The following is a 13,079-nucleotide window of genomic DNA, read 5'->3' as shown; positions in this document are numbered from 1 at the left end:
CACACCTGCTGGGGTCCTAACTAAACTCCAGGAGCGGCTTGGAACACTTCCTCCAGTCTTGATGTCCCACCATGGAACAACACCCTCTTTCGTGCCCAGGGACCTACAACAGAGCAAGTATGTTTTCATTCGCCAAGGCGCGCACAGACCACCCCTGCAGCGACCATATGAGGGACCCTACAAGGTGGTGCGCCATAATGGAGCGACCTGCGTTCTCGACATCGGCGGTCGGGACGAGACTTTTACCATTGACCATCTCAAACTGGCGCATCTGGACCTTGAACACCGGTTGCGGTACCACCTACACGACGTCGAGGCCGGCCACCTAAAAGAACTGAGAGTACGCAGGCTGCGGACTCTGCTCCTCCTATCGCCGGTTCTGGCGGGGGGGGGAGGTCATGTGGAGGCTCACCCACGCAGCAAGCGAACCAGCTCCAGCAGTCGCCGGCGAGTCCACAGCCGACGGCAACCGAGAGGACTCTGAGTGCGGAGCAGACCTCGGCCCGGAAGCCGACGTCGCTTCCGCCCCACAAAGAGCGGGGATTGCTGGGAGCGGGTACTTAAGCGCGCCCCGGTTCAACCCGACCCTGCTCGACTCAGTGTGTTGCTTTCACTCGTAGCGTATCAGCGCGGCTACATATCCATCATTTGGGCACAACTCCAGTACCTCTATTGAGCAACTTCATGCTATTTAATTCCTTGTGATTTTTCTGACTTTTTCATTTCAGGACTCAAGTATTAAAGGACAATTGATATATTAAAAAAAACTTTTGAACTACTGGAGTTCCCTGGGGTATGAAAGACCTACCGTACCAGAAACAGACTTTATGCAAGTTCTGTCATTCATGCTTTGTTGGTCTAACAAATAATAAAAAGCTTTGCAGTATTCATTAAAACTGAATGCTATACATGTTCCAATTTAATCGTCGGCAGCGTTAGGGTGAACCTCAAAGATAACTGACGAAATGAAAAATCATGGAAGTGATGGTAGAGTGATGGGTACCTGCAGAAAACAGACCACAGTGTAATGCAATATAGAGACAAACCAAAGAAAGGACAGGCTCAAGTATTTTGGGCAACGCATTTTTACCTTGGCTTTGTTGTGGGAAATTGTTTCTGAAAAATTTGGTTTATAGAAGATTCTCAAGAATTAAACTATTTCATAACCCAGTGACTGCCTGGGTGCCAATTATTTTTCAAGTGCCCCAGACGAGTAAAACTGATAACATTCAACAATTCATTCCATTAAATCTCAAGACAAAAAGTAACAGATAGAAGATACTTATATTTTTACAATCTGAAACAAAACAAAGAAATGAACAGAGTTACATCAAAAGCCAGCAACATAAATGTAGAGTTGCAATGGATGCCTTTATGAATTTGATTATGTCACTCCTCTAAATTAGTTCAGTAACTCAGTTTTATCAGAGTTGACTCATAATTATCCATTCCTTTTTGTACTGTAGTATTAAACAGAGCAGTAAAAATTACTTCTTGTGATCCAAGCTGAAAATAAATTTTAATGCAACTGTGATTCTTCAATTTTTTCAAAGCAATACCAAATAAGCAAATACCTGAAATATGGGATTCCATATAAAACTAAACACTGCTTGTCTGATTTCAAACAGTGCTTTTAAGCTATAAAACACTGAGAATGTAAAACATTAGTACCTGTGCTAATTAAGGTCAATTAGGAGATCTGAAGTTGAAAACTGATAAAATGATAGCATGAAAGAAATAAGATGAAGTAGATTCATATAGAATACAAATGCTAACATAGATCTTTTGAGCCAAATGATCATTCTCTGTAGGGTAAAATCCTATATAACCTACACCGTAAAGATATCTTAAAATTAACTTTCCCGACTTACCAGTAGATTCCTTTTTTGCAGCAATTCGGTTAACAATATGCAGAGTAAGTAGGTCCCAGCTAACTGAAGAGTTCTGTTGGGGTGACACCAGTGGTGCTAACAGTTTAAGTTTGGACCTGAGCTTCCTCTTCTCAAAAAATTCCTTGAAAATGCAAGTAAAACTAAGCATCAGACATAAAGATCTTTTGATGGAACACGTTCTGTTGTGCTCAAAACAGCTAACTGATTGAATCACATGGTCTAAAGCTGTATTCTCTGGGCCTCAGAAACCATTAAGTGGCTAGCAGGTAGACATGGCAAATTATGATGTGACAGATTTTTTTTTTAAATCCATAGTAGTAACTCCCTTAAAATTTAGTGTTTATGTACTCTGAATGGAGCTACTTGTGACAATCAGGCTATCATTGTATATAGCAGAGAGATACCTTTATTATTTTGAGACTCTAAAGGGTAACAGGTAAAATTGAGCCATCAGGTTTCAATTTTTCATTTTAAATTTTTGCCTAACCTATTTGGCATATCTAACTGCATGCAGGCAAACTGTTTCATCATATGTTGAATTCATGACATGATGCAGGAACATTCTGTAATCCAATTGACTTTTAACTACTACAATAATATTTCTTGAGACTAGGTATGGTTGACAAATAGTATATTCTGTCCTTAATTCCCATTGGCAACAATTCTATTAGGGCTTAATGATACCATGTCACCTTGATATTTCACTCTCAAATCTGAATTGTTTTATCCCCCTATCTTGTGATAAAAGTGTTCCTGGGGGAAATCACACTGAGCTTCATTGACAATATTTTTGTCACCTCCCATTTCTTTCTATGACTGTAAATCGGCCAAAGGAGCGGTAACTGGCGACATACAATTTGATTCTCATTTTTTGAATAGGATATTATCTTACAAGTTCCCCTTTTGCCAGAGATACAGTTGAAGTCAGAAGTTTACATACACCTTAGCCAAATACATTTAAACTCAGTTTTTCACAATTCCTGACATTTAATCCTAGAAAACATTCCCTGTCTTAGTTCAGTTAGGATCACTATTTTAAGAATGTGAAATGTCAGAATAATAGTAGAGAGAATGATTTATTTCAGCTTTTATTTCTTACATCATTTTCCCAGTGCGTCAGAATTGTATATACACTTTGTTAGTATTTGGTAGCATTGCCTTTAAATTATTTAACTTGGGTCAAATGTTTTAGGTAGCCTTCCACAAGCTTCTCAGAGTAAGTTGCTGGAATTTTGTTCCATTCCTCCAGACAGAACTGGTGTAACTGAGTCAGGTTTGTAGGCCTCCTTGCTCACACACGCTTTTTCAGTTCTGTCCACAAATTTTCTATTGGATTGAGGTCAGAAAATGATGTCAAGTCTGGTTCATCCTTGGGAGTAATTTCCAAACACCTGAAGGTACCACGTTCAAACAATAGTACACAAGTATAAACACCATGGGACCATGCTGCTGTCATACCGCTCAGGAAGGAAACGCATTCTTTCTCCTCGAGATGAACATACTTTGGCGTGAAAAGTGCAAATCAATCCCAGAACAACAGCAAAGGGCCTTGTGAAGATGCTGGAGGAAACAGGTAGACAAGTATCTATATCCACAGTAAAACGAGTCTTATATCGACATAACCTGAAAGGCTGCTCAGCAAGGAAGAAGCCGCTGCTCCAAAACCGCCATAAAAAAGCCAGACTACAGTTTGCAAGTGCACATGGGGACAAAGATCTTACTTTTTGGAGAAATGTCCTCTGGTCTGATGAAACAAAAATTGTACTGTTTGGCCATAATGACCATCGTTATGTTTGGAGGAAAAAGGATGAGGCTTGCAAGCCGAACCACACCATCCCAACCGTGAAGCATCTGTTGTGGGGATGCTTTGTTGCAGGATATATTGAAGCAACATCTCAAGACATCAGCCAGGAAGTTAAAGCTCAATTGCAAATGGGTCTTCCAAATGGACAATGGCTCCAAGCACACCTCCAAATTTGTGGCAAAATTGCTTAAGGACAACAAAGTCAAGGTATTGGAGTGGTCATCACAATGCCCTGATGTCAATCTGATAAACAACTTAAAGGCAATGCTACCAAATACAGGTGTCCCCCGCTTTTCCAATGTTCGCTTTACGAAATCTCACTGTTACGAAAGACCTACATTAGTACCCTGATGAGTTCTATGGTGTCGGAAAAGCCTGAAAGAGCTCGTAAGGGTGTTACACTTAGCGTAAAACTAGACATAATTAAGCATTTCGATCGTGGTGAACGAAGCAAGGACAAAGTGAGTTTGGCTTGTGGAAGCTGACGAAGATGATGTTGAAGAGGTTTTGGCATCCCATGACCAAGAACTGATAGATGAAGAGCTGATGCAATTGGAAGGGGAAAGGATAACAATCGAAACCGAATGAGTAATGATAAAGTACGACTTTAATTTTGAAAGGGTACGTCAGTTTAGGGGATATTTGCAAGATTCTTTGAGTCCTTACAAAGAACTATATGATAGAAAAATGCGCGCGGCTCAGCAGTCAAGCAAGCCTTCCACATCAGCCACAGCAGATGACGAATCTCGACCTTCAACATTGAGGCGGGCAGTCATAGGAGAAGATGAGCTGCCTGCTCTAATGGAAACAGATGACGAGATGACACCCCAGTGTCCCACTTCCCCAATACCCAGGCCGTGGACAGATACTGTACCAATTCGCGGAGAATGCAGCAGTAGCCGGGAGGCACACAGCACATCTTTTAGAAAAAAGCCGAAATAAACATGCTAATTAATTACGTGTCGGGCAGCATGTAATTAATTAGCATGTTTATTTCGGCTTTTTTCTTAACGATGTGCTGGGTGCGTCCCGGCTACCGCTGGACCCCTGCGTGCTTCGCAGCAATGTATTGGTTGGTGACCCGGAGGGTGGGGGCCACTGCACCACCCAGCCTGCGACGACTCAGCCTAACACACCATCATTAGTGTGCTCTGCGCTGTCCTGATTCCAGTAAGTGATACTACACTGCACATACATTATTTCTACTTTATATCAGCTATGTATTTTTACGTGTTATTTGGTATGATTTGGCAGCTTCTTAGTTTAAAGATTACTGGAGAGCGCTTGCGCAAGATTTCTGCCGACGGTGCTTCCGTGAGATTTTCGCTACGGAGATCTGCGCCGGCAATGATTGTGGAAAAGTATTTCTACTTTATATAGGCTGTGTATTTATCATATCATTCCTGCTTTTACTATATGTTACTGTTATTTTAGGTTTTATGTGTTATTTGGCGTGATTTGGTAGGTTATTTTTGGGTCTGTGAACGCTCACAGAATTTTCCCATATAAATAAATGGTAATTGCTTCTTTGATTTACAACATTTCTGCATACGAACCTTTTCATTGGAACGCTCTACCTTCGGATGGTGGGGGAAACCTGTACTAACAAAGTGAATGTAAACTTCTGACCCACTGGGAAAGTGATGAAAGAAATAAAAGCTGAAATAAATCATTTGCTCTACTATTACTCTGACATTTCACATTCTTAAAATAAAGTAGTGATCCTAACTGACCTAAGACAGGGAATGTTTTCTAGGATTAAATGACAGGAATTGTGAAAAACTGAGTTTAAGTGTATTTGGCTAAGGTGTAAGTAAACTTCTGACTTCAACTGTACAGTTACTATGGAACTTCTGTACATCTTCTAAATTACAGCTAGGATTTTGCCAAAGCAATAATCTTGTGGCATCTAGATGCTTATACTGTATACCATGACACCTATTAAAAACTGTTTACTGAACAGACGATAAATATTAACACACACAGGGGCATAAGCTGACTCAGTATATTTACTGCTGGTTTGTTACCTATAATAACTCAAACTGAATCTGTATATAACTTGTTGAATTAGCTCAGGAGAGGGGTTGAAACAAGTTCTACCATTCATATTAACAAACATACGTACGTACATCAAACTTTTGAATTTACTATTATGGGAGCTTTAAGGTATGCAGAGGTATCCATAATAAGCATTCTAATCTGGGAATGGCTTGTAATGAATCCCAAGTGTGCAACTAGTAATTGATTTTATCTTAAAGTCAAAAAATGTCAGAGAACACACTTAAAATTTTACTGATTCTTACCTTTTGCTGCCTTTTCTGTTGCCTCAGTTTAATTCTGTTCCTATGTAAAATAAATTTCATGCCATTACTCCACCAATGCACCATGGCCGTAATATGTAACCTCTATAAAATGTACTAACTTTATTTGCCTCAAAGACACCACCTTTCAAATCCAAAATTGTGTACACCAAGGACAGCAGAGACTCATAAATATCAATCACACATTATCCTATCTTAGAAGTATCAATATTCTACTTATTTGAAACTCCCTCCCTCTGCTGTGAAAGGACCTCCATCAAAATGAATCCTTCAGTTTAAGAATCTAGCACAAGTATATTAATATGAGGAATTCAATAATTTCTCACAATGACAGCAATGACCACAAACCACAAATTAATTTAAATACAAACAAAGGAACATTTGTGTTGTATAATGACAAAAAAAAATCTACTCCCCAGGCCGTAGCTTTCCAGCATCCTCTGGAATACGTCTTACATTTTCATGGAAATCCACATGATAGCACGGCAAATGATTTTGACTGTCACTACCGTTTAATTTATATCCATTATGATCCTCATAGTGAGTTCAATGTAAAATGTTAATCAGTGACACATATCTATTGACGCTCAAATTTTACATCTGGGGCAAACCTCAGGAAATTCACTGCCTATTATTCAAAAACCTCATCATCTGAACGGTAATCTCTTCTTCAGAACCCACCAGGAGTCAGCAAGGTGAAATTAATTTTCAAAATAATGTGTCTTAAATAGGCATTTAGAGACTGTACAGATTGAAGTAGCATGAAGTAGCCTTGGCATCTCATTTAGTAGCCAGGATACATTTGTGCGAGAAGTGCAATAACTTCATCAGTTCTTAAAAGGGTCATTGCACCCTGCATACTCATTGGCTTAAGGCCAAAGACCGTGCACTCATATTGAATAAAAGTAACACTACAGCAATAGTATGTGAATATCATGAGAGGAGTCAGGCAAGGTTGTGTCTTTTCGCCAGACTTATTCAACTTGTATAGTGAAAATATCTTGAGAAGTATCAAAGACATCAAAGGATTCACAATTGGAGGCCATAATATAAATAATATCAGATATGCTGATAACATCGTACTAATAGCTGACTCAGAAACAAAACTTCAAGAACTACTCACTATAGTGGCAGCAAAAAGTAATCGCAGAGGCCTCTCAATCACCAAGAAGACAGAAAGCATGGTTATCTCCAGAAAGATAAAGATCCCACAATGTGATCAAGATCGGAAACATCAAGCAAGTCAACAAATTCAAATATCTTGGCAGCCTAATAACAAGTAATGGCAGGTGCGACACAGATATCAAATACAGAATAGCAATGGCGAAAGAAGCTTTCCAAAAAATGAAGACCATATTAACAGACAGAAAGATGAGCACGTACACTGAAAACAGAATACTGCAGTGCTACATTTATTCTACCCTGACTTATGGAAGTGAATGCTGGACCATTTCTCCAGCAATGGAAAAGAGACTAGAAGCAGCTGAATTATGGTTCTAAAGGAGAATGTTAAAAATATCATGGACCACACACACATCAAATGAAAAAGTTCTCAGAAGAGCCCAAGCAGTTCGATCACTCATACCAACAATAAGAGAAAGGCAACTCAGATTCCTAGGACACATCATGCGGAAAGATGAACAAGAAAAACTCATACTCTCTGGAAAGATTGAGGGGAGTAAACCTAGAGGAAGACCTCGGCTTACATACATCAGAAGCATAGCCAGGTGGCTACACATCGAGGAAATGGAAGTCATCCAAAAAACGAAAGATAGATCTATATGGAAAACCATGGTCACCAAAGTCCGCATCGGATATGGTACCTAGACAGACGGCAATAGGCCCTTCAGCTCAGTGTTGTGCCAAACCAATTAAACTTCAGCATCTAAATCCTATTAACTTTTATTTAATTGAAAACAGCAAAAGTCCAATCCATAAGGACCTCCAGCCAGTGTAAGATCTGTTAATCAAAATCCTCTGACTATTATAAGCAAGCTAATTTTGAATCCAACAGGCAAAGTCATGCATTTTAATTTTCTGGGTAAGCCTACTATGAGGGACCTTGTTGGATGCATTATTAAAATCCACCTAGACCACATTCATGGCACTACCTTCATCAATCAATTTTATCACTTGCTCAAAAAGTTCAATAAGCTTCGTAAAACCATTTTGCAATTTCCAGATTTACCCGATTTCTCTTATTGAACAAAGGAACAGTTTCAGCAAATCAACTGCTCTCCAAGACCTCAGCTCTGGCTAGAGAAAACATAACAATCTTGGTCAAGGCCCCAGAATCTCATCACTTGCCTCTCTGAATAACTGGGAATATCCCATCAGGTCCTGTGGACTTATCCACCTTAATGTTCTTCAACAAACCCAACACCACTTCTTTCATTATCTCAAAATGTCCCAGCATATTATCATTCTCCACACTGGTCTCATTATTATTAGTAAATATCCTTGGCAAAGTACTTACTTAGGAGAGCCCACATATTCCACCTCCAAGCACATATTCTCTCCTTTAGCACTGAATAGCTCTACCATCTTCCTGCTTTTACTCTCTAGATATATGTATAGAATAGCTTAGAATTCTCCTTAAAGATGGAAAATTTTGTCAATTTTATTCTTTTTGGTTTTCTAATATTTTTTAGTAAAAACAATTTTTCTCCTAGGCCACATATGCCAAAAGATGGAATAGCACAAATAAGTATGTATTCACTTTTTTTCTGTTTCCTGTCACATACTCAAATATAATACTATTACTCGTATTTATACATCAATAGAAATGGACATCATTTTCACAAGCCAGCATTCTAACATACATCTTCTTGTTTCTGTTGGTACCTATAGCACTCCGATGTCACTATTAAATACACCAGCATCTTCAGACGTAGCCAGCAGGGTTTTACAGAACAATATTGTTAAAGCACAGGGTCGATCTTAAAGCATAGAGAACAGGAAAATGTCTAACCAAAATTGTTTACCACTTAGAACTATGGAATTTAGACAATAAAACCAAAAGATATAGGAACAGAATTAGACCACTTGATCCATAGTGTCTGCTCTGCCATTTCTTCATGATGGTCCATTTTCCCTCTAACCCCCAATCTCCTGTCTTCTTCTGTATCACTTTATGCCCTGACCAATCAAGAATCTATTAACTTCTGCCTTAAATATACATAAAGACTTGGCCTTCACAGCTGCTTAGGGCAATGAATTCCACAGATTCACCACTCCCTGGCTAAAGAAATTCTTCCTCATCTCCATTCTAAAAGGATGCCCCCCCCCCCAATTCAGAGGCTGTGTTTTCTGATTGGACTCTCTCACCATAGAAAACACTCTCTCCTCATCCACTGTATGAAGGCCTTTTGCTATTCGATAGGTTTCAATTAGGTCACACCTCATTGTTCTGAAGTCTAGTGAATACAGGCCCACAGCCATCGAACACTTTTCATATGACAATCCATTCAACCCATTCAACCCAAAACTGCTCACAGTACTTCAAGTGAGGCCTCACCAGTGCTTTCTAAAGTCTCAACATTACATTCTTGCTTTCATATTCTCGTCCTCTTGAAGTGAATGCTAACATTGCATTTGCCTTCTTCACAACAGATTCAACCTGCAAATTAACCTTCAAGGAATCCTGCACAAGGACTCCCAAGTCCCTTTGCAGCTCAGTTTTTTGTATTTTCTTTCCATTTAGAAAATAGTCTGCCCCTTCATTTCTTCCACCAACATGCATGATTATACACTTCCCGACATTATATTCAATCTGCCATTTCTTTGCCCATTCTCCCAAGTCCTTTTGTAGCCTCACTACTTCGTCAAAACTACCTGCCCCTCCATCTATCTCCGCATCATCTGCAAACTTTGCAACAAAGCCACACTTCCCCCTTTGCCTATCTGATTGTCCTTTTGATACAATGTGTACCCTCGGACATTAGGGAGCTATAATCTTAGCCCCTCAGGGCTGCGTACTGAGTCCCTCCCTTTATTCCCTGTATACCCATGACTGTATCGCCAGCCACAGCTTCAATCTACTAGTTAAATTTGCCAACGACACTACATTGATTGGCCTTATGTCAAATAATAACGAGGTGGCCTACCGGAAAGAAGTCATCTCTCTGACACAGTGGTGTCAAAAATAAAACCTCTTCCTCAATGTCGCAAAAGCAAAGGAGATGGTTGCACGTTACAGGAGAAATAAAGACAGGCTAATCACTATTGACATCAATGGATCGGGGGTTGAGAGGGTAAACGGCTTCAAGTTCCTTGGGATCAACATCACGTGGTCTATACACACACCAGCTGTGTGGTGAAAAAGGCACAACAGCACCTTTCACCTCAGACAGTTGAGGAAGTTTGGTATGGGCCCCCAAATCCTAAGAACTTTCTACAGGGGCACAATTGAGAGCATCCTGACTGGCTGCATCACTGCCTGGTACAGGAACTGTACCTCCCTTAATCACAGGACTCTGCAGAGAGTGGTGCGGACAGCCCATTGCATCTGTAGTTGTGAACTTCCCATGATTCAGGACACTTACCAGGACAGATGTATAAAAAGGGCCCTGAAGGATCACTGGGGACCCAAGTCATCCCAACCACAATCTATTCCAGCTGATACCATCCGGGAAGTGGTATCGCAGCATAAAAGGCAAGACCAAGAGGCTCCAGGACAGCTTCTTCCACCAGGCCATCAGACTGAAGAACTCATGCTGATTTGAGTGTACTCTGTATTACATTCACTGTTCTATTTATTATAAATTACTATGATTGCACATGGCATATGCAACATGGAGATGTAATATAAAGAACGTGTTGCCAAGCGACAGTGAGCATAGGAATAGAATGAGGTGGAGTATAAATGCATGGCTGAGGGAATGGAGCAGGGGGCAGGGATTCAGATTTCTGGATCATTTGGACCTCTTTTGGGGCAGGTGTGACCTGTACAAAAAGGAAGGGTTGCACTTGAATCCCGGAGGGCCAATATCCTGGCGGGGAGGTTTGCTAAGGCTACTGGGAAGAGTTTAAACTAGAATTGTTGGGGGGTGGGAACCAAATTGAAGAGACTGGGGAAGAGGCGGTTGGCTCACAAATAGAGAAAGCTTGGAGACCGTGTGTGAGGGGGGATAGGCAGGTGATAGAGAAGGGATGCGCTCAGACCAACGGTTTGAGATGTGTCTATTTTAACGCAAGGAGTATTGTGAACAAAGCAAATGAGCTTAGAGCATGGATCAGTACTTGGAGCTATGATGTGGTGGCCATTACAGAGACTTAGATGGCTCAAGGACAGAATGGTTACTTCAAGTGCCGGGTTTTCGATGTTTCAGAAAGGACAGGGAGGGAGGCAAAAGAGGTGGGGGCATGGCACTGTTGATCAGAGATAGTATCACAGCTGCAGAAAAGGTGGATGTCATGGATGTCTACGGAGTCTCTGCGGGTAGAGGTTAGGAACAGGAAGGGGTCAATAACTTTACTGGGTGTTTTTTCATAGGCTGCCCAATTGTAACAGGGATATCAAGGAGCAGATAGGGAAACAGATCCAGGAAAGGTGTAGTAATAACAGAGCTGTCATGATGGAAGATTTTAATTTCCCAAATATCCACTGGCATCTCCCGAGAGCAAGGGGTTTAGATGGGGTGGAGTTTGTTAGGTGTGTTCAGGAAGGTTTCTTGACACAATATGTAGATAAGCCTACAAGAGGGGAGGCTGTACTTGATCTGGTATTGGGAAATGAACCTGGTCAGGTGTCAGATCTCTCAGTGGGACAGCATTTTGGAGATAGTGATCATAATTCTATCTCCTTTACAATAGCATTGGAGAGAGATACGAACAGACAAGTTAGGAAAGTGTTTAATTGGAGTAAGGGGAATTATGAGGCTATCAGGCAGGAAATTGGATGCTTAAATTGGGAACAGATGTTCTCATGGAAAAGTATGGAAGAAATGTGGCAAATGTTCAAGGGTTATTTGTGTGGAGTTCTGCACAGGTACGTTCCAATGAGACAGGGAAGTTATGGTAGGGTACAGGAACCATGGTGTACAAAGGCTGTGATAAACCTAGTCAAGAAGAAAAACTTACAAAAGGTTCAGAGAGCTAGGTAATGTTAGAGATCTAGAAGATTACAAGGCTAACAGGAAGGAGCTTAAGAAGGAAATTAGGAGAGCCAGAAGGGGCCATGAGAAGGCCTTGGGCAGGCAGGATTAAGGAAAACCCCAAGGCAATCTAGTATGTGAAGAACAAGAGGATAAGACGTGAAAGAATGGAACCTATCAAGTGTGACAGTGGGAAAGTGTGTATGGAACCGGAGGAAATAGCAGAGGTACTCAATGAATACTTTACTTCAGTATTCACTACGGAAAAGGATCTTGGTGATTGTAGTGATGACTTGCAGTGGACTTAAAAGCTTGAGCATATAGATATTAAGAAAGAGGATGTGTTGGAGCTTTTGGAAAGCATCAAGCTGGGATAGTCGCCGGGACCAGATGAGATGTACCCCAGGCTACTGTGGGAGGCAAGGGAGGAGACTGCTGAGCCTCTGGCAATGATCTTTGCATCATCAATGGGGATGGGAGAGGTTCCAGAGGATCGGAGGATTGCAGATGTTGTTCCTTTATTCAAGAAAGGGAGTGCAGATAGCCCAGGAAATTATAGACCAGTGAGTTGTACTTCAGTGGTTGGTAAGTTCATGGGGAAGATCCTAAGAGTCAGCATAGCTTTGTCAAGGGCAGGTCATGCCTTACAAGTCTGAATGAATTTTTTGAGAATGTGACTGAACACATTGATGAAGAAAGAGCAGTAGTGTATATGGATTTCAGCAAAGCATTTGATAAGGTACCCCATACAAGGCTTATTGAGAAACTAAGGAATTTCTTTGTGGACCCAAAACTGGCTTGCCCACAGAAGGCAAAGAGTGGTTGTAGATGGGTCATATTCTGCATGGAGGTCGGTGACCAGTGGTGTGCCTCAGGGATCTGTTCTGGGACCCCTACTCTTCGTGATTTTTATAAATGACCTGGATGAGGAAGTGGAGGGATGGGTTAGTAAGTTTGCTGATGACAC

At 40.9% G+C, this 13,079-nt stretch overlaps 1 protein-coding gene across 2 annotated transcripts in view; it reads right to left on the bottom strand.

Annotated features, from left to right (window-relative positions):
• Nucleotides 1-13,079, bottom strand: part of LOC134359364 (regulator of DNA class I crossover intermediates 1-like) — a 72,296-nt gene that overhangs the window by 51,226 nt on the left and 7,991 nt on the right. For both annotated transcript variants that reach the window (XM_063072501.1, XM_063072500.1), the window contains exons 2-3: nt 6,000-6,039; nt 1,872-2,013 (exon numbers count right to left, since the gene is read on the bottom strand). In XM_063072501.1, the coding sequence (XP_062928571.1) occupies nt 1,872-2,013; nt 6,000-6,039 (182 nt within the window). The remainder of the gene's footprint in view (nt 1-1,871; nt 2,014-5,999; nt 6,040-13,079) is intronic.

The sequence above is a fragment of the Mobula hypostoma genome, chromosome 20 (assembly GCF_963921235.1).
Source record: "Mobula hypostoma chromosome 20, sMobHyp1.1, whole genome shotgun sequence".
In the NCBI taxonomy this organism is placed as follows: Eukaryota; Metazoa; Chordata; class Chondrichthyes; order Myliobatiformes; family Myliobatidae; genus Mobula; species Mobula hypostoma.
This window is presented reverse-complemented; position numbering and strand designations above follow the sequence as displayed.